Source organism: Molossus molossus, unplaced genomic scaffold, assembly GCF_014108415.1.
Source record: "Molossus molossus isolate mMolMol1 unplaced genomic scaffold, mMolMol1.p scaffold_m16_p_12, whole genome shotgun sequence".
In the NCBI taxonomy this organism is placed as follows: Eukaryota; Metazoa; Chordata; class Mammalia; order Chiroptera; family Molossidae; genus Molossus; species Molossus molossus.
This window is the reverse complement of record NW_023425347.1, coordinates 79,312,543-79,340,538: the sequence shown is the minus strand read 5'-3', so window position 1 is coordinate 79,340,538 and position 27,996 is coordinate 79,312,543. Positions and strand designations below refer to the sequence as shown.

General features: G+C 39.5%; 1 protein-coding gene and 1 non-coding gene across 2 annotated transcripts; one reads left to right on the top strand and one right to left on the bottom strand.

Annotated features, from left to right (window-relative positions):
* Positions 1 to 11: 11 nt before the first annotated feature.
* CLSPN (claspin) lies at positions 12 to 27,996 on the bottom strand. The gene is made up of 25 exons (XM_036256811.1): positions 27,973 to 27,996; positions 24,586 to 24,694; positions 23,587 to 24,038; positions 22,849 to 23,010; positions 21,348 to 21,425; positions 20,948 to 21,020; positions 20,282 to 20,390; positions 19,525 to 20,105; positions 15,647 to 15,838; positions 12,959 to 13,194; positions 11,677 to 11,852; positions 11,511 to 11,575; positions 10,765 to 10,964; positions 10,283 to 10,437; positions 9,340 to 9,566; positions 8,455 to 8,566; positions 6,096 to 6,171; positions 5,828 to 5,934; positions 2,838 to 3,002; positions 2,609 to 2,730; positions 2,224 to 2,351; positions 1,784 to 1,889; positions 846 to 928; positions 433 to 594; positions 12 to 122 (listed from the first exon to the last, which is right to left on the bottom strand). The coding sequence occupies exons 1-25, from the start codon at positions 27,994 to 27,996 to the stop codon at positions 12 to 14; spliced, it is 4,011 nt and encodes a 1,336-aa protein (XP_036112704.1).
* LOC118627291 lies at positions 14,901 to 15,007 on the top strand. The gene has a single exon (XR_004959056.1). It is a non-coding gene; the product is annotated as a U6 spliceosomal RNA (small nuclear RNA).

The window sequence follows — 27,996 nt, the reverse complement described above, 5'->3', positions numbered from 1 at the left end:
CCCCGACGGTGTTAGCTTTCCAAGTAGCTGAAGATGCTTTGCTTCAATCCTGAAGTGCTATTACCTGTTTTGAGGCGCTTAGGTGAAGGAGTTCTCATTAAGGATGAGTCCTTTCTCCTCACCTAGAGAGCAGAGAGAGAGTCAGCGCCAGCTCAAGACCCTCATACAAGTGCTTACCTTCAATTAGCTCTACATCAATTCTTAGTTAAATCATAAACAATTAACGACAAAAAAAAAAAAAAGAAATATAAACTTTTCAGAAAGTTTCAAAACTGATTACCTATTAGGGGCAGCAATTCCCTTGAACCTTATTGGGGAGTGCAAGATTAACATCACAGTATAAACCTTTAAGCCAGAACTATATATATTTAAAATTAATAAATAAATAAATTCTGCTTAGAAAGCCATCAAATCAGTTCTCAAATTCCCTACCTGAGGCTTAGATGATTCCTTTGCTGCCTCAGCCTTGACAGGAGAAAGTGTATGGAAGACAAAGTTTCTTGAATTCCGGGGAGCACTGGGGTTGAGGTCAGAGAGGGCAGCCAGTTTCTGAAGTACAGCTTTGGGCTGGTTTAGCAGTGAGCCTGTCTTCAGCTGAGGAAAGAAGAGTCATCTGGTATCAAATTCCAAGTGCCAAAAATAAAAATGAGAAGTTGGTCTCTCCCAGGTATTGAGGGGACATATTCCTACCCCGCTCAGTAGAAGAGAAATATCAGAGTCCTTTGCCACATCCATTTCCTGCAGCCACCTCCCTCCCCTAATGAGAGTGAGTATTCCCTTAGCTTGACCTGGGCCTTTATAACATTGCAGATCATGATGTCAGGCTAACAATGTTCCCAACCAACCTGGTGGGCACTTCCTGGTCTGATGGCCTCGAAAGGATTTCTGAGTAAAGACTTTGATTCTTGAATAACCACAGCGCGATTGGCTGAAAGGAAAAAAGAGAGAGGCTTGTTCTGGGCAAAACTGGGTAGAATTACTTTTAAATCTAAACAAGCTAAAAAGCCTTTAACCAAACCAATAAATTAAAGCCACAGGAACTCTGATTATTTTATAATGGTGACTGGAAACCATAGTAAGTGGCCACAAGAAGACAGACAACCAAGCTGAACTTACTGACTAATCATTAGCACTAATAAGAAGAAATAAGAATGGTACATGCCCTGGTCGGTTTGGCTCAGCAGTTAGAGTGTGAGCCCGCAGACCAGAGAGTTCCGGGTTCAGTTCCCGCTAAGGGCATGTACCTTGGTTGCAGTTTGTCCCTGGGCCCGGGTGGGGTCGTGTGGGTGGCAACCAGTCAATGTATCTCTCTCACATTGATGTTTCTTTCTCTCTCTTCCCCTCTTTCTCCCTCCCGCTCTATCTGAAGATAAATATAAAAAATGTCCTCAGGTGAGGATAAAAAAAAAAATTAAAAAAAAAAAAAGAATGGTACAAGCATGGAGCAGTGTTTAAGAGCCTCAGCTCTGGAGTTAGATATATCTGGTTTAAATTCTAGCTCTAACGCTTAGATATTTAATCCTAGGCAACTAATAAAAAATCCAGAATTCACTCCTCTGAACTGTCTTATAACACAAAGCAAAATCAGCTACCCATACTCATAAGCACAACATGCATAGCCCAATAGACTAAGATCCAAGAACACTGTCTCCCCCATCTCTTTAAGACAATATAGACACAGGCCCATAACTTAGTTGCAATAGCCCCTGGAGGTTGGAGTCATCTCCAAGGCTCCAGCACTAATAATTCAGGGACTAGACCCTGAGGAGGACCAAGAGCTCACCATTTTTCTGCAACATTTTGGCTGTAACTTTCTTGGCCAGCATCATAAACTGACTGTCTTCCCCAATTTCTTCTTCTTCTTCAGTTGTAATTTTCCCCTGCTGTTCCTGAAAATAAAAATCAGACAGCATTAATAAAGTCTACAACTCCCCCAAATAGTTGGCATAGCCTGGATTGTGAAGCTAAGATAGCTGGAATATCATTTGTTTTCCTTTTTGCAACCTTTGCTTGCTTTAGACCCTCCAAAAATTTGATTTTGGACAAACATGAAGAAATGCTCATGGTAAACCTCCTCAAAGCATAAAAGAAAACTCAAGGATTAAAGGGACAGCCATATGTTGCCCAAGACTTTGAAACTACAGTATTGTGACAAACTAGGTCTCTAGGTCCTCTCCTCATACATTAGGGTCAAAAGAGGCGAATTTCTTGCAAACTTCCTACCTGGTCCCGAAGCCACTGCTCTCGTTGAATTCGCTCCTTCCTCCATCTGGCTTCTGCCTCATCAAGCTGTTCCTCAATCTGTTCATCGTCAGAGTCTCTGTGGAACAAGTCCATCTGGGAAGCATCATCTAAAGCAAAGAGGTAAGGCTATCAGCATTCTGCAATTCCCATAGGAGAGGATGCTTGGACAGACACAAATGAACTCTTATCATATACTCTATTTACCATATATTGACACAAACTTTTCCCATCCACTAATAGAAAATAATGGTTACAGCCAGGTCCTCTGTAACAGCCTGTTATGGTTTTGATTTCCACTCTTCCTCTTAAACTGGACAAACATGCACATTATACCATTTGCTGCCGAAGGCAATAACCAAGATACCTATGTTTTTCCATCGGAATTTCCTCATTCGTCCAGGACCATCGCTGTGCAGATCCCCATCAGCAAGATACCTCTCTTGGTATAAACGTAGCTGTCGCTTGTCATCATCCAACATTGTTTTCCTACAACGAGAGAAGTATGGTATTCAAATAGAGCACCACTCTGGCTACTTATAGGGCCTGTCATAAAACACACCCCATTACTCAGAAGGGCTTGTTGAGATACTGACATGTGTATTTTCTTGATTTGATGCTGTAGTTCCTCATCAGAAGGAAGTTCTTCATCAATCACATCTTCTTCATATTCATTGATCTCTTCCCCATCATATTCATCTTCACTTCCCACATCACTCCCAGACACCTCTGCCTCATCCTCCAGGTATCTCTTCAATCTCCTGAAAAATAATTTTGAATAGAGAAGGCAACAATGAATATACACACAGAATGTGGAAGCAATGAGAAAAGCAGAACATAGAGACACCTCTAATTATAACAATAAGTTTAACTCTATAGTAATACATTTTGATAATGTTCAAAAGTCTATCACTTCATAATACTGTATGACAATAATTGTGCTTTACAGACATCATTGCATTATTTCAGGAGGGGATACTATTATTCACTTCAATTTATAGTTGAAGGAACTGAGACTCAGAGAGTAAACTACTTACCCAAGGTCATACAGCTAGGAGGTAGAGGGCCTCAATTACGTTGGTGACTTTAAAGCCAGAACTCTCAATCTCTTCTATACGTTTGAGACATACCAGCCAGAAGGTTCAAGCTATCTTGTTTTGTATTAAGCTCACCAGCTTCAAGAGACAGACGGTATGGGATGGGATCTCTTACAGTCCACCAAATCTTGACCCCCAAGTTATAGGCATGACTGAGGCTCAGAGTTACTGGTGATCAAAACCACTGCTAGTTAGTTTTTCTGACTCAGTTCCCATTGAGAACAAATCTGCTGTCACTCTGGGTGCAAAGTCCTATTATCTATGGCCATGTGTGGCAGGAGTTGGTTGCTTTCTGAAGGCTGGTTTTTATCAGGGACTTATGTCATTTTTTTAAAGCTGAGTTTCTCTAAATCCTAGGGTTTCTGGGGAATTCCTTCAGGGGCTACTAGCCACTAAGTTTCCCAATCTTCCCATCTACCCACTTTGATGAGTTCAACTTTTAGCTGTCATTCTTTATAAGATTTCACTTGGACCCTGCAGTTAAATAAGGTTTAAGAACCACTGCCTTAGAAAAATCTATAGATGACCCACAGCTCTATGAGATAGTTAATTCGACAGGTGATAAATTAGAACCCAAAACTGATCTTAACAGAATGGAATGATGGACTAAAAACAATAATATAAATCTAACAGGAATCAAAACAATGTCCTACAGGTGAATTCTAAAAATCATCCACATACAATATAATACTGAATACCTATTAAAATGTTCTTTATAAAACTTGTAACCTCATGGGAAATTGCTTTTGGATATGCTAAGTGGGAAAGAAAACAAAATTGTACATATAAAAAAATTGTGCACATTCCAACTATATAAAGATATAAGCATATAAAAGGTGATGAGGGCCCTGGCCAGTCTGGCTCAGCGGTTAGAATGTCAGCCCTTGGACCAACGAGTCGTGGGTTTGATTCCGGTCAAGGGCACATACCTCAGTTGCGGTTTGTCCCAGGCCCTGGTTGGGTCATGTGGGAGGCAACCAGTCAATGTGTCTCTCTCACATGAATGTTTCTCTCTTCCTCTCTTTCCCTCCCACTCTATCTGATGATAAATAGGAAAATATCCTCGGGTGAGAATTAAAAAAAAAATAAAGGTGATGAGGCAATAATGACCATCAACACTTTCATAAAACTTTAATAAATATTCTGGATGGTGAGTCCAGCTGGTGTGGCTAGTGGTTGAGCATTGACCCATGCAACCAGGAGGTCGCTGGTTTGATTCCTGGTCAGGACACATGCCCAGGTTGTGGGCCCAATCCCCAGTGGAGGGGCATGCAGGAGGCGGCCAATCGATGTTCTCTCTCATTGATGTTTCTTTCTCTTTCTCCTTCTCACTTCCTTTCTCTCTCAAATCAATAAAGGGAAAAAAAAATTTTTTTTCATAATAAAAAAATTCTGGATGGTGAACATATATGATTTTTTATTTACCTTTCTTTCTTTCTTTTTTTTAATCCTCACCTGAGGATATTTTTCCATCTTTTGTACAGATAGAGTGGGAGGGAGAGAGAGGAAGGGAGAGAGAGAGAGAAACATCAACGTGAAGGGACACATCGAGCGGCTGCCACCCGCACGACCAACCAGGGCCGGGGACAAACTGCAACCGAAGTACGTGCCCTTAGCGGGAACCGTACCCGGGTCTCTCTGGACCGCAGGCCGACGCTCTAACTGCTGAGCCAAACTGGCCAGGGCACCTTTCTTTTTTTAATTGATTTTTTAGAGAGAGAGGAAAAAAGAAGGGGGGAGAGAGAAACACTGATTGGCTACCTCCTGCACACCCTCTACTAGGGATTGAGCCTGAAACACAAGCATGTGCCCTGACCAGGAATTGAATCAACAACCTTTTGGTGTAATGGATGTTGCTCAAGCAACTGAGCCACACCAGCCAGGGCCATGTATAACTTTTACTATCATCTTTCTATATTCTTTTAAATATTCTAAAATAAATGGCTTACTTTCATGATCAGTACAACAACAAAACACTAAAAAAATAAATGGGGGTGTTTTGCCCAAAACCAGGATGAAGAAAACCTGGAATGACAGTAATTCAATTCATAGGAAAAAAGATCCAGGAAACTGTAGTTGACTACTACTAGAACCTAGGGATCTATAGTAACTCAGCTCTTATGACCTTTGATTACATTCTAAGTAGTATGTTATGCATCCAGAACAAGGAATATGGTTGTACCACTACATATAGCAGTAGTCAGACCACACTTGAAGGTAAAGAGAATATCCAGTATGTGAGCAGTATGGAAACAATGTCATGTAAGAAACAGCTGAAGGACCTGGAGATGTTCAGTATAGAAATAGCTTTAGGAGGACATGACCATCTTTGAATACTTAAGAGATGACATGTGAATAGATTTTATTTAATCTATGCTAACCACAAAAAGCAAAAACAACAGAACCAGCAAATTTAGATAAAAAGGTGGCAAGCTACAACTCAACTGGTAAAACTTTCTAGCAATTGAAGGAATGGACATAACACTTACATTTGCCTTTTCAACTTCTCGGATTGCCTCAGGAGCTCTTCTTCATCATCATCATCTTCATGGTTTTCCAGGGCCTCGTCTTCATTATCTGAGTTACTGTGCTCATCCTGCAAAATCATAAGAGGATTACACCCACATCAGGCCGAATGAAATGTGTCTTCAACTGAAACAGGATTTAAAAACTCCTGCCCAAACATCTTATTCTAAGAAATTGCTTCTTATTCTAAGAAAAGTTCAGATATGACTACTTTGCTCCCTTCAAACTCACCTCATCACTATCAAACTCATCATCATTTGGGACAAGCCGAAAGTCTCCAAATTCCTCCTCTTCACCTTCTTCTTCCCTGAAATGCAAACCCACAAATCAATAAATAAGTTGTTGAAAGCAAACTAGAAGAATTTAAGAATTGAAAATATTTTATTAGTACCAACAACCTCTTCAAGAAACAAGATATCTTGTCTTAAAACTTAAACAAAAGTGTGATACAATACATAACATATAATTTACCACCTTAACCATTTTTAAGTGTACAGTTTACTAGTGTTAAGTGCATTCACATTGTTGTGCAACTAACCTTCAGAACTTTTTTATTTTATTTTTTTAATTATTTTTTTCTTTATTGATTTTAGAGCGAGGAAGGGAGAGGGAGAGAGAGAGAGAGAAACATCAATGAGAGAGAACAACTGGCTGCCTCCTGCATGTCCCCCACTGGTGATTTGGCCCACAACCTGGGCATGTGCACTGACCTAGAATCAAACTGGCGACCTCTTGGTGCATGGGTCGATACTCAACCACTGAGCCACACTAGCCGGGCCAGAACTCTTTTCATCTTGCAAAACTGAAACTCGATTATCCTTTAAACAACTCCTCATTTGCCCTCCAACCCCCAGACTGTGGCAACCATCATTCTACTTTCTGTCTTTATGAATTTGACTATTCTAAGTACGTCATATAAGTGGAATCATGTAGTATTTGTATTTTTGTGATGGGTTTATTTCATTTAGTATAATGTCCTCAAAGTTCATCCATGTGGTAGCATTTATCAGAATTTCCTTCCTTTTTAAGGCTGAATAATATTCCATTGTGTACATATATATACATACACACAACATATTTTATATCCACTTGGGTTGCTTCTACCTTTTGACTATTAAAAATAATGCTGCTGCCCTGGTTGGTTTGGCTCAGCAGTTAGAGTGTTGGCCTGCAGTCCAGAGAGACCCGGGTTCAGTTCCTGCAAAGGGCACGTACCTAGGTTGCAGTTTGGCCCTGGCCCTGGTTGGTCGTGTGGGTGGCAGCCACTCGACGTGTCCCTTTCACGTCGATATTTCTCTCTCTCTCTCTCTCTCCCTCTCCCTCCCACTCTATCTGAACAAAAAATGAAAGAATGTCCTTGGGTGAGGATAAAAAAGAAATAAAAAAAATAATGCTGCTGCCCTGGCTGGTCTGGCTCAGAGGTTGGCGTGTTGGCCTGAGGAACAAAGAGTCACAGGTTCGATTCCAGTCAAGGGCATGTACATCGAATGTGGTTTGGTCCCCAGCTCTGGTCGGGGTTGTGTCGACGTGTCTTTCATGTTGATGTTTCTCTCTCTCTCTTTCTCTCTCCCCTTCCCTCCCACTCTACCTGAAGATAAATGGAAAAATGTACTCAGGTGAGGATTAAAAAGAAAATGCTGCTGCCTTGGCTAGTTTGCTCAGCAGTTACAGCATCGGCCCTTGGACCAAAGGGTGTCAGGTTTGATTCCTGGTCAAGGGCACATACCTGGGTTGCTGCTACAGAACATAGCTATATTGGTTCATGATTATTAGAGAGTCTGTTAATATTTTTCTTATAATGGCTAAGTACCACCTAAACTAATAATAATAATAACAATAAGAATGCTGTAAAAATGGGGTACAAATATCTCAGTCCCTGTTTTTACTCCATTTGTATATAAACCCAAAAATAAAATTACTGAATCATATTTTATTTTGAATTTTTTTGAGGAACTACCATTTTGTTTTCTATGGCAGCTTATTTTTATATCCCAACCAACACAGCATGAGGATTCCAATTTCTCCATATCTTTACCAATACTTGTTATTATCTTTGTCTTTTTTTTTAATCCTCACCCGAGGACATCTTTCCATATTTTGTTCAGATAAAGTGGGAGGGAGAGAGAGAGACACATCGACGTGAAAGGGACACATCGAGTGGTTGCCACCCGCACGACCAACCAGGGCCGGGGACAAACTGCAACCGAGGTATGTGCCCTTAGTGGAAACCGAACCCGGGTCTCTCTGGACCGCAGGCCGATGCTCTAACCGCTGAGCAAAATCGGCCAGGGCTCTTTTTCTTAATAGTAGTCATTCTAATGGGTGTAAGGTAGTATCTAATTGTGATTTTGACTTGCATTTCCTTAATAATTAGTGATGTTGAGCACTTTCATGTACTTATTTTTTACTCTGATTTCCACCAACTAAATGAAAGCATTATAGTTTCCTTACACACAAATATGAAACTGAGACCCAGACAGGATAAGAAGCTCCTAAGATGGCCAATTATTGCTAAGTCCAGAGAACCTGACCCCACAATTTTATCAGAAAACCAGGTCTTCCTAAGTTCCCACCAATCACTGAGACTCACTTGTCTGTTGGGAAAGAGCCCGAACAAAGAGCAAGTGCTTCTTCCATCGGATCTTCCACGCTGCTCTCCTTCTCCAGTTTATTTAACTCTGATGGAGCCAGAGTGGAGTCATCTACATAACAACAAAGAAAAAGATTTGTTACCGGGGAATAACAACTTTATCCTCTTTTCCCAGCCATCTAAAGACATGCCAGCTCAATACAGATCTAAGGTACGCTTACTAAAAAGATTTCACCAGCTATTAATTCATTCAACAAATCCTTATTTAGTACTTACTATGTGCCAGGCACCAGGGATACAGTAGTGAACAAAACAAAGATCCAAACTTCCACAGATCTTACATTCTAGCAGGGGTGTCAGAAAGAGAAAGGGGTGTGCAGGCAGGAACAATAAATTAGCATCTATATGAAATTTACTACACATCAGGCACTTTTCTAAGCTTTCCACAAATATTAAGAGCAATTTTCTTTTTTTTTATCCTCACTGGAGGACAATTTTCCATTCTGTGTTCAGACAGAGCAGGAGGAAAAGAGAGAGAAACATTGATGAGACACATCGAGTGGTCGCCACCCGCACGACCCAACCAGGGCCAGGGACAAACTGCAACTGAGGTACATGCCCTTAGCAGGAACTGAACCCGGGTCTCTCTGGACCACAGGCCAATGCTCTAACCTAAGAGCAATCTTAAGTCAACACTTTACCACCCTAAGAAAGTAAGGGCTCTAATCATCAGGGAGCTAAGCAGTGAATTCAACCCATATGCAAAAATCCATCACACCCTGTTTTCTATAAACTTTTCACCCAAGAGTAAAGGGCTTCTTTTCAAGGATACTGACTTAAGATAGTTGGTTGTGATAAGCCTGATGCACTTTGTTGGATATTTACCCTGAGAGATGAATTTCCCCGAACAAAGATTCAGAAGTTCCTCCATGTTCTCTTTCTTGTCGCTCTTCCTGGGCAGAGCCTTTTCAGCCTGAGAAGCAAATTTTCCAGTACACAAATCCAACAGCTCATCCATATTAGCATCCATGGCATTCTCATCCATACTTGCCAATGGCAATCGAGGCTTCAAAGCTTGGTACTGATTCCTGTGGTTTCTAACATTTAAGAACCTACAAGTACAATGAAGGGTGAGGATAAAAAAAAAGAAAATTGCTCTTAATATTTGTGGAAAGCTTAGAAAAGTGCCTGATGTGTAGTAAATTTCATATAGATGCTAATTTATTGTTCCTGCCTGCACACCCCTTTCTCTTTCTGACACCCCTGCTAGAATGTAAGATCTGTGGAAAAAAACAAAGTAGTGGAGGAAAAACTCAACTCATTTCCAATACCAAAGTTAGAAGATGAATCCCAAACCAGAAGACAAAAGACTCAACCTTTAGCCTTGTGATCATCTAAAGAGGGAGGGGGAAGTTTTACGAAAGAATAAATGCTATTCAAAGGTAAAGGGTAAAGGATAATTTTGGCTTGAGATGATGCTAGAGTAGGGCTTGGTGCCATGGCCATGTAATGTGCCACCGGTCTGTCAATTTTCAGTCCCACCCAACAATCATGATATAGTAAGATAGATACATGGAAATTTGATGCCTTTATAAGAGCTATGCATTTCAAATGAGGTGGAGATCAAAGGATGCCAGCAAGGACTATTTACATTTTATTTTCTGGATAGACTTTGCTCAAACTTGTAAGATATAATACCAGTGGTTTGTACATCTTCTCTTTTTCAGATGAGAAAGCACAGATGGAGTGACAGAAGCTCACTTTATTTTTAAACAAAATTAAGCAGTACCCAGCACCATTCTGCCCACAGAAACAGAAAACTACCTACCCATCTGCATCCAACAGTTGGCTCTGAGTGTCATCTTCTAAACAGAACTGGAAGTCTCCTGCTCCTAGGAAAAGTGTCTTAGGTTCTGGGGAGGCGTTATATAGATCCTGGGAATCCTCTATGGGAAGTGAAGGCTCAGACAGCTTTCCTGAACTCTGGCACCAAAATAAAACCAAACAAAAACATAACACTTTACAAATGTCATTCACTGTCATGACAACAACAGAAGTTGCTGTTTGCAATGTGTAATCTACTCTCAGGCAACTGCAATTAAGGAGGACAATGAATAGCCAAGAGAAGCAAAAAGAAAAATATCTCTAAGAAAGTAAGAACACTGGATGAAGCTTGTTTTTAATACACAAACGGGGTGGATTTTTAAACTGAACATACATAACGTGGTAGGAGTTGGTTGGCTTGGTACACTTTATTTTAGCACTGTGGGAAGCAAAAGAGAGGAGATCAGAAAACCATTACCATCTTACCTTAGAAGCTGAGCTGACCAAACTGGCTCGAAATAGCCCAGGGGAAGGAGATCTGAATCCTGCTGCTGTAGGAATAAAACTAGTCCCAGAGCCTGTTTGTCTGTTGCAAGGCTGGTAGGATGGAATTGTGGAGCCAATCAATTCAAAGCTGCTATTGTGGCTGCTCTCTTTTGTTAGCAATGAGCATGAATCATCTTCATCTAAAGAAAGAGAAAGAACTTTTAAGTGTGTGATTCTATAAAAAATGTGGATTTGTTTAGGAAAAAGAGTTGAGAATGAAACTGTCAGGTAACATTCATAAGCAAAGCTCTCAAATTATATGTTCCAAAGCATTACGTTAAAGGTAAATTACAGTACTAAGACAGCCTTATACAATCAAGGCTTATCACTCTGAGCTAAGTAACATCTGAAAGTTCCCATCTGTCACCCTGCCTAATGCACATGATCACTCTCTCCATTATCCAACCACTTACACATCTTCTTTTGGTCTACATAGAAATGTTTCATGATTCACACAATCAACACATATTCACAACAGACCTATAGAAACCCATGGTGAACTATAAAGAAACTGCGTATAAGTTTTAAAAACTGGACTAAGAAAATTATTCTAATTCATAAATTGCTTTCATTGCCACATGCAAGACTGGGAAAAGTCTACCAGGATTAAAAAAAAAAAATGGAACCTTATAGAATCATCGTTCTTAAGTATCAAAGTCAAGTTCTGCATAAGAGTCACTACTTACCCAGTTTGCTAGGCCTTCTGCTTGAGTTTTCATCTGTTTCTGATTTTTCTTCACTAGGAAAGTAACTACAAAATAAGAAAGTAAAGTGTTTGAATATCTGTTTCTGCTTCTTACTAGAGCAGCAAATCAATGGTAATCTTAGCTTTCCTTAGAGATAATTACTTACCCCATCTTGGAAGAGTTGTCTTTAAATAGGGATACAGTAGAATCTGATGAGAGAGGCTTGAGAACAGATAGACCAACTGACTTGCCAATTTCACTACTGTCATCATTGTTTTCTTTATCCATTACTTTCTCATCTTTGGTTTCTACTTCTTCATTGCTGAGAAGGAATTCTGTAATCTTTATCAATCATGCCATGCCAAAACAAAATAATACATGTCAAAAAAATTTTAAAGCAAACACAGTATTAGCCTGAAATATGGCTGCTTGGTCATATCTTACATCTGAAAAGGTAAACAGAAGGAAGTTCAGTCTCATCATCATCAATAACAAGATTTTCCCTGACACCTTTAGAGCTTTTACACTTGTTTTACCTTCTACCCTCCCAAAATTGCTATAAGATTATGAAAGAAAATTGAAATTATCATTTTTTAAAATATTTTTCAAAACTGATTTTTAGAGAGAGAGAAACATCAACTGGGCTGCCTCCTGCATGCCCCTTACTGGGGATTGAGCCTGAAACCCAGGCATGTGCCCTGACTGGGAATCGAACCAGCAGCGTTTTGTTGTGTGGGACGACGCCCAACCAACTTTGACACATGGTCCAGAGCTAGAATTATTTTTCAGACAATGAGAGGTTAAATGATTAGCCTGAGATTGCAGGACAACTACTGACCTCAAACCAACCACAGACTGTGACATGCTACCCACTTCAGCCATTGCTTTCTTCTTTCTTTCCCCAGGTTAAATATTAACCAACTCTTTCCAATGACTCCAGCATTCAAACAAGGAAGCTTTTCATTTTTCTAATACAAAAAAAAATCTTGTCATCATCTATGTTCACTCGGCAATACTATGGAGCAAAGGCAAGAGATCCCTCTATAAATACCCTCCTCAATGAAGAATGCAATTAACTCAGGAAGATCTCCACCTGCCTGAGAATCAATTCTAGGCCTCAACCTGGCCATGGTTAAAATCGCTTTTTATTCTGAGAAACCTAAACAAACAACAAAGATAAAAGTCTATTTACACAAATCCATTTCATGTTAGCATTATGTTACAATGTGTAAACTAACACAAGCCAGGGCTCTGTGAACTGCAGGTATTCAGTGGTGCCCACTGAACTAAAAACACTAAGACTGAGGTACATGTTAGCTAGCTACATTCATCTCTGTCACTAAAATTTTATACATCCGAACATGCTTTTTATACTCTTATTTAAATCTGATTCTGTCTTTTCCTTATTCCTCATGACCAAGTAACAAAATTACATAATTGCCAGAAACCTCCTGAGTGCCTTCTTCCTCCTCTTCCTCTTCTTCTTCCTCTTCTTCTAACTTTTCCTCTTCTTCCCCTTCTCCATCTTCCTCAGACTCATCAGTCATTTCCTCCTCCTCCTCCTCTTCTTCAAATCCATCTTCATTATCTAATTTAAACAATGCCTGGCGCTTTTGGCGTTCCTCACACCTTCGGAGTTTCATTGCTTCTTGCAGTTTCGCTTTCAGCACCTGAAGCTTTTCACCTGAACAGAAATATCAAGACATGCTTTAGGACATAATGATGACTCCACACTACAATAAAGGAAATGTAATTTTAGGCAACTCCAGAAGTGTTCTAGTCACATCCCAAAAAGAAGAGCAGAGACCTTAGTACTCTAGGCATTTATTACTTTAACAAATGGGGATTATTATGAAATCAATGTAAAAGAAAACTTCCAGAATTATGTTCTACACTCTGGAATAATATCCTATGCAGAGATTAAAAATTATTATTAAAAAAAACAAAAAAAGGGGGGGTGGACTTTAAGAATCTCTGGCTCAGAAGCCATTAAGAAAACATTGATAAATTTATCTATTTTGAAGAAAAAAAGAAATAATTCAAGAGTAAAATGGGCAAAGAATATGAACTGGGAGTTCACAGAAAAATGAATATATCTTTAATAAACAATTGAAAAATAATGTTTGCCCTGGCCGGTTTGGCTCAGCAGTTAGAGCGTCGGCCTGCGGTCCGGAGAGACCCGGGTTCGGTTCCCGCTAAGGGCATGTACCTCGGTTGCAGTTTGTCCCTGGCCCTGGTCGGTTGTGCAGGTGGCAGCCACTCGATGTGTTCCTTTCGCATCGATGTTTCTCTCTCTCTCTCTGTTCCTCTCTCTCCCTCCCACTCTACCTGAACAAAAAATGGAAAAATGTCCTCCGGTGAGGATTAAAAATAAAAAATAAAAAATAATAATAATAATAATGTTTAACCTCACTTGTAATTAAAGAACTACAAATCAAAATAGATATCATTTTTTATATATTTGGAAAAAATTAGGTTTGATAATATGAATTAACAGGAGGAAACAGGAATTTTTACACCCTGTAACCCAGACTGTAAATTGGTGCAACTATTTCAAAGAACAATGGAATAATATATATCAAAATTTTATTCCACTGTAAATAATTTTGCATCTAATTATACCAACGAATATCTCATACAAGGATATACATTGTATGAAATACCAAAAACTGGAACATTAATGTCCATTAATAGGAGTATGGTTAAACAAATTATGTTATAATTATACAATGAAATTTTATGCAGCTGTTAAAAAATACCCTCAAAAGCAATATAATATGTATCTGAGCTTTGGAGTTAGGGGGTCTGAATTAGGCTGCTGGTTCTAGTACTTGAGAAATTTGTGTAAATGCTTTGTATATCATTTTCTCATACATAAAATTAGGATACTAATGCTATTTACTATAAAGCACCTAGAGCAATGCCAGACAGAGAATAAGTATTCAATCTCTGTTTCACACACATAGACACACACACACACAAAATGGTATATACATATGAATTTTCCTAGGACAAACAAAAAACTGTTAACAGTTGCCTTTGGGAAGACTAATTTTTCATTCTATACCTTTTCCTCATTGTTTTAAATCTTTTCTATGTGACATGTTACTCACATTTTCAAAGTGTGAGTGGGAACAAGAGACCTGTCATAACACATTGTGAAAACAAAACAGCAGATTACAAAACAGAATATATGGTATAATCACATTATTGTGCTTTAAAAAAAAAATACACATATATACATACATAGATACACGTAAAGAGTTTACAAGGCTAGATACACAATACAGTTATAGAAGTTATCTCTGCGAGAGGACTGTAGAAGCCTTGTTTATTCTTTTCATGCATTTTCTACAATGGATATTTAGTTTTTAAAAATAAGACAAAGGCGTGCTTGCTTTGGCAGCACATATACTAAAATTGGAACGATACAGAGAAGATTAGCATGGCCCCTGCGCAAGGATGACATGCAAATTCGTGAAGCGTTCCTTTTTTTTTAAAATTTCAATAATGTCTTATTTAATTCAATATATGTAAAATATTATGTCAATATGTATTCAACACAAAACTGTTAATGAGATATACATTCATTGTTTTGGTAGCAAGGCTTCAATCTGTGTATGTTTTATACTCATAACACATCATAAATGATATTTTCAAAATAAAAGCAAAAAAATTAATGGAATGTAAAAAATAAAAATAAAAAATAAAAATAAGACAAAGGCTATTTTAAGGAATAAAGTCATCTTACCCACTCCACACCTCTAGGCAATGCTACATGTGAATCATGCTAGAGGTACTGTAGTCTACTCTCTAAAGTCTCCAAGAAAAAGGATTCTATAACTTTTATTTCTTTTTAAAAAAATTAATGTATTGATTTTAAAGAGAGAGGAAGAGGGGGGTAGAGAGAGAGTGAGAAAGAGAAAAATCAATTTGTTGTTTGACTGATTCTTGTATGTGCCCTGACTGGGAATCAAATCCACAATCTTGGCATATCAGGATGGCGCACTAACTAAACTGAGCTACCTGGTCAGGGCCTATAACTTTTCACTGTAGGGTCTTCAGTGGCCATAAAGTCCTGTCAGAGTACAAAGCACAATGCAAATATAAAAAATAAGAAAAGTAAACTCAAATACCTGGTTTTGTGTAGCTTACTCCATCCAGCTTCTCAGCTGCCAAAGTCACAGATACTACATCAGCCTTTAGCTCTTCCTTTCCATCAGTGCCCACTTCCTTCACTACGATGTTTACATTTACCTTCTGACCAGCCCTGGGTTTGGCTGCTGGATTAGCATGCTTCCAGAAACGCTGCTTCAAAGCTTCCAGTTCTAAAATCCAAGTGTCAACCAGTATGTCAGTTTGCCATTTTCAAACTCTTTCCTTTACGATTTCAGTTAGGAATTATAATCTAAGTTTTTTAAGTTCAACAAAGTCGTAGAAAACCCCCCCCCACAAAGAGACATCAAATGCCCCTTTGCTACAAGCACCTGTGTGAATTCATATAACTTAACCCAAACTAATGGACTACTGCAACTGTTCTTCCTCAGTATACTTCAAAATCATTTAGGGCAGAAATTTAAAACTGAAGTTTCTAAATATGTGCAATTCATTTTTTAAAAGTATCACACCATAGCAAAAAATACCATAATTCTCAATTATTCAAGGACTTCATTTTTCATTGGTTTCAGTCTCCTTTTTAAAAATTCTCTATTTTGGAAAAAATAAATACTCCCTATTTTGAACATTTCACTGTTTATTAGAAATCTTAGTAAATATGGGCAAAGTCAATTAAAAAACAGAGCCCTGGCCCGTTTGGCTGGGCGGTTAGAGCGTCGGCCCACAGGCCCATGGACCAGAGAGTCCCGGGTTTGGTTCCCACTAAGAGCACATACCTTGGTTGCATTCGTCCCCGGCCCCTGTTGGGGTCATGTGGGTGGCAACCAGTTGATGTGTCTCTCTCACATCAATGTTTCTCTCTCTCTTTTCTTCCCTCTCTCCCTCCTGCTCTATCTGAAGATAAATGCAAAAATGTCCTTGGGTGAGGATAAAAAAAAAAAGAAGAAAAAAGAGCCCTGGCTCAGCGGTTAGAGCTTTGGCCCACGGACTGAAGGGTTGCAGGTTTGATCCCTGGCACTGGTCAGGGTTGTGGGGGAGGCAGCCAAGTGATGTCTCTCTCACATCGATGTCTCTGTCCTTCTCTCTCTCTCTCCCTTTCCCTCTCCCTCCCTCCTACTCTAAAAAAAAAAAAATCAATGGAAAAATATCCTCAAGTGAGGATTAACCAAATAAAATAAAATAAAATGGCAATCCAGTCAGTGATATAACTCAGTAGCAGGGCAGGAAAATTTTTTTGGTGTAACTCTTATACTAGCTTAGTCAGTACAATCAAAAAGAAAAGCCCCCTTATAGGTTGCCCCTGAACCACACACCCAACTTTTATATAAGATAATCAATAAAGAATCTACACAGTAGATTCTTTTGAGTACATAGTAGATACTCAAAAATAGGTTTCTTCCCTTTCCTGTCTCTCAGTCCAGACTGTTTAGGTAACTTCCAGTCCCACACAGCACTAGTAGTGTCTAGTATAGCAAGTATTCAAAAATGTTTCTTCCCCATCTCTTTGAACTTCTGGTCTGAGATAACTAAACTTTCCCTCCATTTTCTAGGCAATAGTTCATTTCCATTCTTGTTTGTTAATGGAGCTATGCTAGTTCTATTACACAACTCTTCCACCCACCTTCTGTTCTGGTCAAACTGACTTACACAACCTCCCAATATGTATCATTCCATTCTTTCTGACCCTTACAAGAATGTCCTCTTCACTCCACAAAGCCCATCCATTCAATCAACAAAGACTCACTGAGTATATTTCATACACCAAATACTATGGATGACACAGTACTCGTCAACCATAAGCTATTTAGTGAGTCTTGATGTATTAATTTCACTAATTACACTAGTAGAAGTACCAGCCACTATGAGTGTTTCTTTATGCCAATTATATCCATGATTTCTTTTCTTTTTTTAATGGATTTTTTTTTTTTTTAATCCTCACCCGAGGATATTTTTCCATTTATCTTCAGATAGAGTGGGGGGTAGTAGAGAGAGACACACACACACATTGATTGGTTGCCTCCTATATAACCCTGACCAGGGCTGGGGACTGAACCACAACTGAGGTATGTGCCCCAGAATCGAACCTGAGACTCTTTGGTCCACGGGCCAGTGCTCTAATCACTGAACCAAACTGGCCAGGGCAGTATATGGATGATCTCAACAAATCCTCATGATAGTCTTGTGAACCAGACAGTGCTATTTTTTCTTCTTTTTTTTTTTAAAAGATGGCTTAGAGAGGCCAAATAGCATACTGAAGGTTAAACACTAAGTAGCATAGTCTAGATTCAAACTCCGGTCTTGCTATGCCTAAGCTTTTAATTACCATGCCACACTGCTTCAATACAGGGGCAACACCCAATTCTACCTATGAGTCAGGAAGTTTAATGTGGTAATACTTGAGTTCTGTTTTGAAGGCTCATTCATTCATTCAATAAACATGAATGCCTACTATGTGTCATCTGCTGTGGAAGCATTGGGGATATTGTAGGGAACAAGCCAAAAGACCCTGCTCAAAGTGTCAAGGGGAAAGCAGTGAACAAGAAATTACATCCATCTATTCTTCAAGCCTTTCTTTAACCACCTATTGGAAGAAACTTATCCCTCCTCTAAACTCCAAAAGCACTTTATTCTATTTTTTTAATTATTATTTTCCATTCCTGACCAGAGGATACATTTTAGTGATTTTTAGAGAGACAAGAAGGGAGAGGGACAGAGAAACGTTGATGTGAGACAGAAACATTGATTGGCTGCCTCGACTGGGGATTGAACCTGCAACCTAGAGATGTGCCCTGACAGGGATGATGCTCCAACCTACTGAGCAACCTGGCCAGGGCTGAAAGCACTTTATTCTAAATGTTTCTTTCAGCAAAGAATACTTTCCCCTTTTCTTCACATTATTTAATTTTTTCCAATTATCAGTGACACATGTTCATTATAAAAGATGCCACCACTTTTTCTCTTGCATACTTATATTCTCTACTAGAATGTAAGTAGCTTAAGTGTAGAATAAATGTCAGATTTCCCTTGGTGTGCCCTATAGCATCTTGCATGTAGCGGATAGTTTAGTATTTATTGAATGAGTTACAAAAAATTCAGTCCTGAGCAATGGTTACAGTGTCAGTCCATGGATCAACAGGTCAAAGGTTCAATCCCCGGTCAAGGGCACGTACCTGGGTTGCAGGTTCAATGACTGGCCTCACCCAGTTGGGGTGTATGCAGGAGGCAACCAATCAATGTCTTTCTCACATCGATGTTTCTCTCTCTCTCTCTCTCTCTCTCTCTCTCTCTCTCTCTCTCTCCCTCTCCCTGCCTGTCTCTTTCTCCCCCCCGCCCCGCCTCCCTCTCTCTAAAAATCAATAGAAGAAATATCCTTAGGTGAGGATTAAAAAAAAAAATTCAATCTTGCAATTTCCTGAACCAAAATATTTCTCTTTAACTGTATAATAATGTTTTTATGAATGTCATACCATAACACAATAGCAATGTACCTCTTTCGTATATTAACCTATCAACAGGCTTCCATTTTAAACAAAGTTTAGAATATTCTGATACAATGCTAAATTTATCTAAATGGGATTCTACCCATATCTGGTATAGGCATATCTCAGATATATTGTGGGTTCAGTTCCATACCACCACAATGAAGCAAGTATTGCAATAAATCAAGTCATAATCTTTTTGCTGGTGGAGGGTCCTGCCTTCAATTTGTAAAATATGCAACATCTATGAAGTGCAATAGGCGAAGTGCAATTAAACGGAGTGTGCCTGTACATCTTTAGAATAAGATCACGTGTGGTTATTGGTTTCTCCTGTGTTCCCTGTCCTCCAAAGTGGCATGTAATTGAAAGCTGCCAGAATAAATCACTCTGGAGAGGCTCCCCACAATTCAAAGGATTACCTCTGTTGGTTTCAGGTTCTTCAAGTATCACAAAGGAATCTTCATCAGCACCCAGCCGAGGTTTAACGAAAACATTTACTCCCAGTTGCTTAAGTCTATCCAGAGTGAACCTCCTTGCTTTTTCAGGTGGCACAACTGCTGCTGATTTAATTTGCTGCCTGGGCTCATCCACCTTCTCATCTGCTGCTTCTGTTTTTTGCAGGCCTTCTTCTCCCTCCAGTGCATCAGGTTCAGGTGCCACAAGCTCTCCAGTCTGATACCTGTCATTGTCCTTGTTCCCAAGGAAGCTGGATTCCTGCTCTGCCACCGAGTTGTCTTCAGGTGAAGGTCTAACATCACTCTGCTTCTGTTTCGCATCAATTTCTAGCTCTTCACTTCCCATCAAATCTTTACTGCAAGACTCATTTGATCCAGTAGTCATCTGGGGTTCCTTTGAAACTGCAAGGAGGGCATTAGTTTCCATTTCACATCCTGCACCTGTTGTTGGCTCAGAATCTTTGCTATGATGGTCACTATTCTTCTCAGTTGTGTTTGTGGTGTCTGTGATTTCTTTCTGATGGCTTGACTGATACTTAGATGACCTAGAGAAGGGGAAATGAGCTAAAGTTGAAAATCATCCTAATGTGAAACATTCTCATCTTTTAGCACAGAATGAATCAGTTAAATTAGTTTTAAGGGGGTAAGGAAACTGAACTTTTTCTTTGCTACAAAATGGAATGTTTATGAAAATTATAATCACAGGAAAGAGAGTTCTTACTTCAATAGCGCCATGGCATTTCCCTGGCAAGTGGGCCGGGGTTTACGTTTGAAGAAATCGTGAATGGTTTTATTCTCAGGCATATGATATGGAAGATTAAGTGCAGACTCTATAAAATGGAACAAAACAAGCAAATCTATATACTGTACATTCTGAAATGTTGCTTCATATTCAGTTAACTAAACAGTACAGCCAAAGCAATCACCAGAAATATAAAACAGTCCTGACTTTAATAAATACAGAATCTAAGTACAAAAGAACTCCCTGTAGACCAGTGGCTGTGAAATCGAACTGGTCCAGGAAGTTTTTAAAAACACAGATTCTTGGGCCTCTTTTCAACCTACTGATTCAGATTTTCTGTGGAGTCTAAAATTTACATATTTATAAAGTTCCCAAAGGGATCCTGATGCAGCTGGTCCATAAAAACCATTAAAAAAAACAACCTCCCTCCTTACCACCACTACAGTTCTGAAAATTTTCTCCTTTTGCAGTAAATGTCCCAAGAGCTTCAGAACAATAGCCATGCACCAAGATCAATTCTAAACTTGATATTATAACCCAATTCATATTAGGAGTGTTGAACAAAAAAAATCCCCGACATCTAAATCAAGCTTACAAAGAAATATTGTGATTTGCCTTAAAGTTTACTGTACTGATTTGCATTACCTCGAATAAGGCGCTGAGTCTCACTATGCAATTTTTTTAATGCTTCCTTGCTTAACTTGGCTGCCTTCCTTTCCTTAAAGAAAACAAAAAGTGAGACTACATTAATGCTATAGAGAGATATTCAGAAAGAGAGTTTGCTCTCTCCAAGAAAAGAGGACAGAGAGATAAGAGTAAGCACAAATAAACTCAATACAATATAAACACAAGGAGTTCATTTATTTGCAAGTCACATAGAATTAATTGCATCCAATCCATATTTGTGTCCCTACTATGTAAAAAGCATTATCTTGGATACCAAGAAAATATGATAAACATGATAAAGTATTATCCCTGAGAAATTCACAATCTCCTGGAGAAAGAGACCAATATGACAACTATATAGTACAGTGCTCTACCTCACCTTCCTCATGGCGCCTTTTGATAATTCACTTTCTTCTTCAAAGGAAGCAACGCCACTCTCCAAAGATAGTTGCTTTTTCTAAAAGAGATTACAAGTTAAACAATATGGACAAAAATAGAATTAAAATAAGAGAATGTTGCTTACTCAAAGACTGCTTTCGTGCTCTAACATTACATCATGCTACATTAATAATACATTAATAATTATCAAACAGAAAATTTTAAACACAGCACCCTATGTCTAAAAAACAAATTCGCCCTGGCCGGTTTGGCTCAGCGGTTGGAGCGTCGGCCTGCGGTATAGAGAGAGACCTGGGTTCAGTTCCCGCTAAGGGCATGTACCTCGGTTGCAGTTTGTCCCCGGCCCTGGTTGGTCATGCGGGTGGCAGCCACTCGATGTGTCCCTTCACATTGATGTTTCTCTCTCTGTCTCTTCCTCTCTCTCCCTCCCGCTCTATCTGAACAAAAAATGGAAAAATGTCCTCGGTTGAGGATTAAAAAAATAAAAAACAAAAAACAAATTCAATGTCTCAAATGGAGTTTGGGCCCTCATCCTTTATACCTCTATCACATTTTTCCCTAATGAGAGACAATGACTCCTGGGTAGCTAATCTCAGGAAAAACAATTATGCTCCTAATCACTCAGGACAATGATGCTTTGACTGATGCAGCTCTTTGATACCCTTTCTGAAACCCTATTGGTTCATTTATTTCTTTTCTTAAATTTTTAAAAATATATTTGTAATTGATTTTAGAGATAAGGGAGGGAGAAGGGGAAGAGAGAGAAACATCAATCAGTTGCCTCCTGCACACCCCTTACTGGGGATTGAGCCCACAACCCAGGCATGTGCCCTGACAAGGAATCAAACCAGCAGCTTCTTGATGCTCAACCAACTGACCCACACCAGCCAGGTCTATTGGTTCATTTCTTAGAGGGCACATGTTTATAAAATTTACATCTCTGCCCCATTATTTATCTGCTTCTTACACAACATAAAGTATCTTACTTTCCCCCTACAACATTTCTATGAGGGCAATCAAAATACTAGTTTCCAACCATCACTGGTTTGGCTTAGCCATTAGCGCATCAGCCCGCGGACTAGAGAGTCCTGGGTTCAGTTCCCGCTAAGGGCATGTATCTCAGTTGCAGTTTGTCCCCAGCCCCAACCGGGCTCGTGTGGGTGGCAACCACTCGATGTGTCTCTCTCACATTAATGTTTCTCTCTCTTTCTTCCTCCCTCTCTCCCTTCAACTCTATCTGAAGATACATGCAAAGGTGTCCTCGGGTGAGGATAAAAAAAAAACAACTAGTTTCCAAACAAGTTAGTGTGTCTATCACTTGTACTGCATGATCCCAAAGTTAACAGCTGAAAAACTTAAATAAATTGACACATGTTTTTCTTCTGTTGAAAAAAAAAATTAAAGTTCCAACAGTAAATCAGAAAATAAAACAAAGGTTAGAAGCAAAAGGTTAGCTCTTACTGCAAAAATTTTTTACTTGCCTTGTGCTTTTTTACTTTGTTTTTCACAGCTGCCCTTATGGATTCTAATGACTCTTCATCTTCCAATGGAGAGTTACTCTCCTCCTCCAACCCAGTTTCAAAAAGGTCTTCATCTACAAGAAGACAGCCACTATCAGTAAATGGCTGTTTCACATCTTCTTCCTGGATAATGCATAATGAAAAAACAAAATCCAATCATTTCAAAATCCAGTATTTCACAACAACATAAGGCAATTTGGATCAGGCCAGAAAAAGCCCATGTTTCATCAACAAATATAAGGCATTCTAAAACATCCTCACTGGTTCCTAACCCAGAGAATCCCTTGAAGTCTATGCTGCGATTTTATGCAAACTGTCCAAAACTAACTTAAAAAACAGTAAATATTTTTGAGAAGTCAATTAAATATTTAAGGAACTAGTTTATAAAACTTGAGGATGGTTTTTCTAGATAGCAAGCAAAATTTCTGACTGATAAACACATGAAAAATCCTTCTTTGAAAGCGAAGAATCACCCCCATGCACTCACAAAGAAAATCAGAAACCCATTTATTTGGAAATGTCCTCCATGTATCTGAAATGGAGAATGAGACCAAGTTTTAAATGACATACCTCACTACGTGCAATGCAAAAACAATAAACTCAAAGCTATATTCTGAGTGCAGAAAAACCTCAGAACTAAAAACATTTTCCAAAATGTTAATCTGCATTAGAAATAGCAAACTGTTCTTTAAAATGTACCTCATTTTTTGTTTCCTCGTTTCTTAGCCGCCTAATTTTTTCCATCTTTCTCTTCTCTTTCTCGAGTCTTCTCTTTGATTTTACTTTTGCTTTTCCCCCAGTTCCTTCTTTATCATGTACGGGTTTTTTGGAAATCTTTCTGTCAGCTGTAAAGTCCACAGAATTTTCAGATTGGAGACCCAGCTCTAAGGAAGATGTCCCTTGGGTTTCAAGATTTTCCTGGTACCAAGAATCCTCCTCGATGTCACTTCCATCACTGGCTGCCAGAGTTTTGTAAACCCTTCTGACTTTCCCATTTTTTCCAGCATATAAGTTCTCTTTATTTTCCTCTTCAACACTGTCATAGGTAGCCTTCTCTAGAGAGGTATTTGGTTCCTCTCTTTCAGAATCACTGTCTTGTAGCACTTTCCTGCTTTTCAGTTTCTTACTTACAAATATCTCTTCATCTGAATCTGAAGGAAACACAACTTTTTTTTAGAGGTTTGCTGTCATTTGGCCTTTCTACTAGTCCCACTAAACCTATCGAATCATTCAAAAGCATATCCAATCATCCAAAAACCTATTCAATTATCCAAGTGATATATCACCTTATAAAATTAGGTAACTACCACTAAGAACTGATTGTTACAAAGCAAATCTAAAAATATATTTGAAAAATATTTTCCCTGGAAAAATGTCTCACTGAGAAATGTAATTATAGATCTTTATAATGGGAAAAGTTGTTCTAAGCATTCTGGCAGTTGTTAAAAATTATTTTATTATAGGATGAATGCATTCATCCAGGCAATGTGGTAGCTTCTCAATGTTTTATATATTCAATAGTATAACAGAAATGATTATTTTCAAAAGGGTACAAGCACTATTTTTTTTTGCTTTTATAATAAACAAAAAAGTTGGACATTAATAACAATAAATCAAGAGAATAATGAAAATAATCTAATCTACTTACAACCGAAGTCCCCACATTCTATTCCGAAAAATAAAAGTACTATTACAAACCTCTTTCACTCAAGGTCCCAATTGTTTCACAGCTGCCCTGTCCACTGTCTGAAGGACTATCTGCTTCTTCTTGTGAAATGAGTTTTAAATCATTGATTTCTAGGTGAACCTAGAAAATAATATGCTTTGCATTAACCAGCTACTTAGGTGACAAAGCTCTAAGTACATAATGATACACAAATCATTGTGGGATCATCAGGCTGAAATAAGGAATAAAAACAATTTAATGGTTCAATGAAGGGATGGAATTAAGAATTACCAGACAAGAAACAAACAAAAATCATTGTTTACCTTTACAGGATTCTATAGAACCACCTCTTTATATTGAGTATAGTAGTTCCCCCTTATCCATACTTTCACTTTCCATAATTTTAGTTACCCATGGCCAACTGAGGTTTGAAAATATTAAACGAAAAATTCCAGAAATAACTCAATAAATAATTCCTAAGTTTTAAATTGCATGCCATTCTGAGTAGCATGGTGAAATCTCAAACCATCCCACTATGTCCACTCAGGACATGAATCATCCCTTTGTCCAGCATATCCATGCCGTATATCCTATCCACCTGTTAGTCACTTAGTAACCACCTCAGTTATCAGATCAACTGTCACTGACTGTCATGGTACCACAGTGCTTATGTTCAAGTAAGCCTTATTTTACTTAATAATAGCACAGCAGTAGTGATGCTGGCAAGTCAGATATATCAAAGAGGACATATAAAGTGCTTCCTTTAAGTGAAATGGTGAAAGCTCTTGGCTTAATAAGGACAAAGAAAAAAAATCATGTGCTGAAGTTGCTGAGATCTACAGTAAGAACAAATCTTTTATTTGTGAAATTGTAAAGAAGGAAAAAGAAATTCATGTTAGTTTTACTGTCACACCTCAAACTGTAAGTTATGGCCACAAGTATGATAAATGCTTAGTTACGATGGAAATGGCATTACCCAGCTCTGGTCGGTTTGGCTTGGCAGTTAGAGCACTGGCCTGTGGACCAAAGGGTCGAGGGTTCGATTCCCGGCCAAGGGCACATACTTGGGTTGCAGGTTCAATCCCTGGCCCTAGTCGGGGTTGTTCTGGAGGCAACCAATCAATGTGTCTCTCTCACATTGATGTCTCTCTCTCTCTCCCCCTCCCTCCCTTCCACTCTATCTAAAACTCAATGGAAAAATATCCTCAGTGAAGATTAACAAAAAAAATATGGAAAAGGCATTAAATTTGTGGATGGAAGACATGAACAGAAGACGTGTTCTGATTGATGGCAATGTGTGCCAGAAAGTATGGAGCCTATATGGAGATTTCAGCAAGAGATCCCCTGAAGTGGCACCAAGACATTTACTGCAATATAATTGGTGATGGTTAAGTAAGATATTTTGAGAGAGACCACATTCACCTAAATTTTACTACAATATGTTATTACAATTGTTCTATGTTATCATTAGTTGTTGTTGTCAATCTCTTACTGTGCCTAATTTATAAATTAAACTTTATCACCAGTATGTATAGGAAAAAACATTTATGTTTAGGTTCTATCTGCAGTTTCAAGCATTCATCGGCAGTCTTAAAACATCCTCTGCAGATAAGGAGAGACTTCTGTAATGGTAAGTAAGTTAAAAGAATCAAGCATTTAGTATGCTTTTTCTTTTTTTAAATCCTCACCCAAGGACATTTTTCCATTTTTTGTACAGATAGAGTGGGAGGGAGAGAGAGGAAGAGAGAGAGAGTGAGAGAAACGTCGACGTGAAGGGACACATCGAGCGGCTGCCACCCGCACGACCAACCAGGGCCGGGGACAAACTGCAACCGAAGTACGTGCCCTTAGCGGGAACCGAACCCGGGTCTCTCCAGACCGCAGGCCGATGCTCTAACCGCTGAGCCAAACCGGCCAGGGCAGTATGCTTTTTCTGTGTGAACTGTTTCTCAGTGTATCTAAATGACATGTTAAATAACATCATAGAGATGCAATTCAGGTGTGGGACATGTAAGATAAACTGTGATTTATTTTAATTTTTTTTCTTTATTGATTTTTAGAGAGAGAAAGGGAGAGGGAGAGAGATAGATACATCAATGAGAGAGAACATCGACTGGCCACCTCCTGCATGCCCCCCACTGGAGATTTGGCCCACAACCTGAGCATGTGCCCTGACCAGGAATCGAACTGGCGACCTCTTGGTGCATGGGTCGATGCTCAACCACTGAGCCACACCAGCCGGGCTGTGGTTTATTTTAAGTTGAATTTATTGGGGTGACATTGGTTAATAAAATTATATAGGTTTCAATTGTATAATTCTATAAAACATCATCTGTATATTGTATTGTGTGTTCACTACCCAAAGTCAAGTCTCCTTCCGTCACCATTTATCCCTCCTTTACCCTCTTCTACCTGCCCCCACCCTATGTGGTTTCCTTAACAGTAATTTGAAGAAAACGAGAGAGGAGGAAAGGGAGGGGGACCTATAAAAGTGAAGGTATATACAATCACATCAACATATCAATGTGTATGTATGATACACATACATATCAACAACTGCAATATGCAGACTTTCTTTAGATCCTGCCAACAATCCCAAAGCCGCCCGAAACTCAATACAAGATGGTAATCGCTTTATTCTAGGCAGTTTGCGGCAGTACCAGCAAGGGTGAGGTGAGTGAGGTTGAGTAGTGCCAGCGCAGGGTCAAATCCTGTCTTTATTTAAAAGTTCGGTATTTTACTCATTATCAAGTCATGAGATATTTGGGGTATCAATTTTCTTTAATGTTGCTTTAAAATATCATTTTGATTACTGGGGTTTTTTGGCATCTCCTTAAATTTTGCTCCCAAGGGGAGTACCGCACCTTTATCCCGCCCAGAAAAGGACTCAGGACTGGAAACAAGTGGTTTCCATCGGGAGGTACAACCCCTGTCGGGGCCCCACGCCATGACCTCAGAGGCCCCTTCCAGGACCCATTATGAACTCCCTTAGACCCCGCCGTCCATTGACAGAGAATCCTGTCCCGCATCCCGGCGGCCCGGTTCGGCTTGGGCCTTGCTCTCTTTCCGGACGCTGTAAGACAAGCACCCACAGCAGGAAGCCGCCAACCCGGCGGGAGGGCGGGACAGGCTGAGGAGGAGCTGGGCGGCCCGCTGCGCGCGCCGCAAAGACCAGGAGCAAAACGGCCGCGGGGACGAAGAACCGGGAACCCGAGCGCGGGGACTGGACCGCGAGATCGTGGGGCCGGGGGGCTGGGGGCTCTCTCTCTCCGGGCACGAGGCCAAGTTGTCCGGTGCACGCCGGGAGCTGTAGTCCTCCCAGCCTCTGCAACCCACTCAGCGGGACTCGACCCTCGCCCAACTCCACCCCTCGGCGCCGACCTCCGCAACCGCGGATGGAGACATGTGCATGAACTCACCTCGGAAGCCACTTCGCCCGTCAT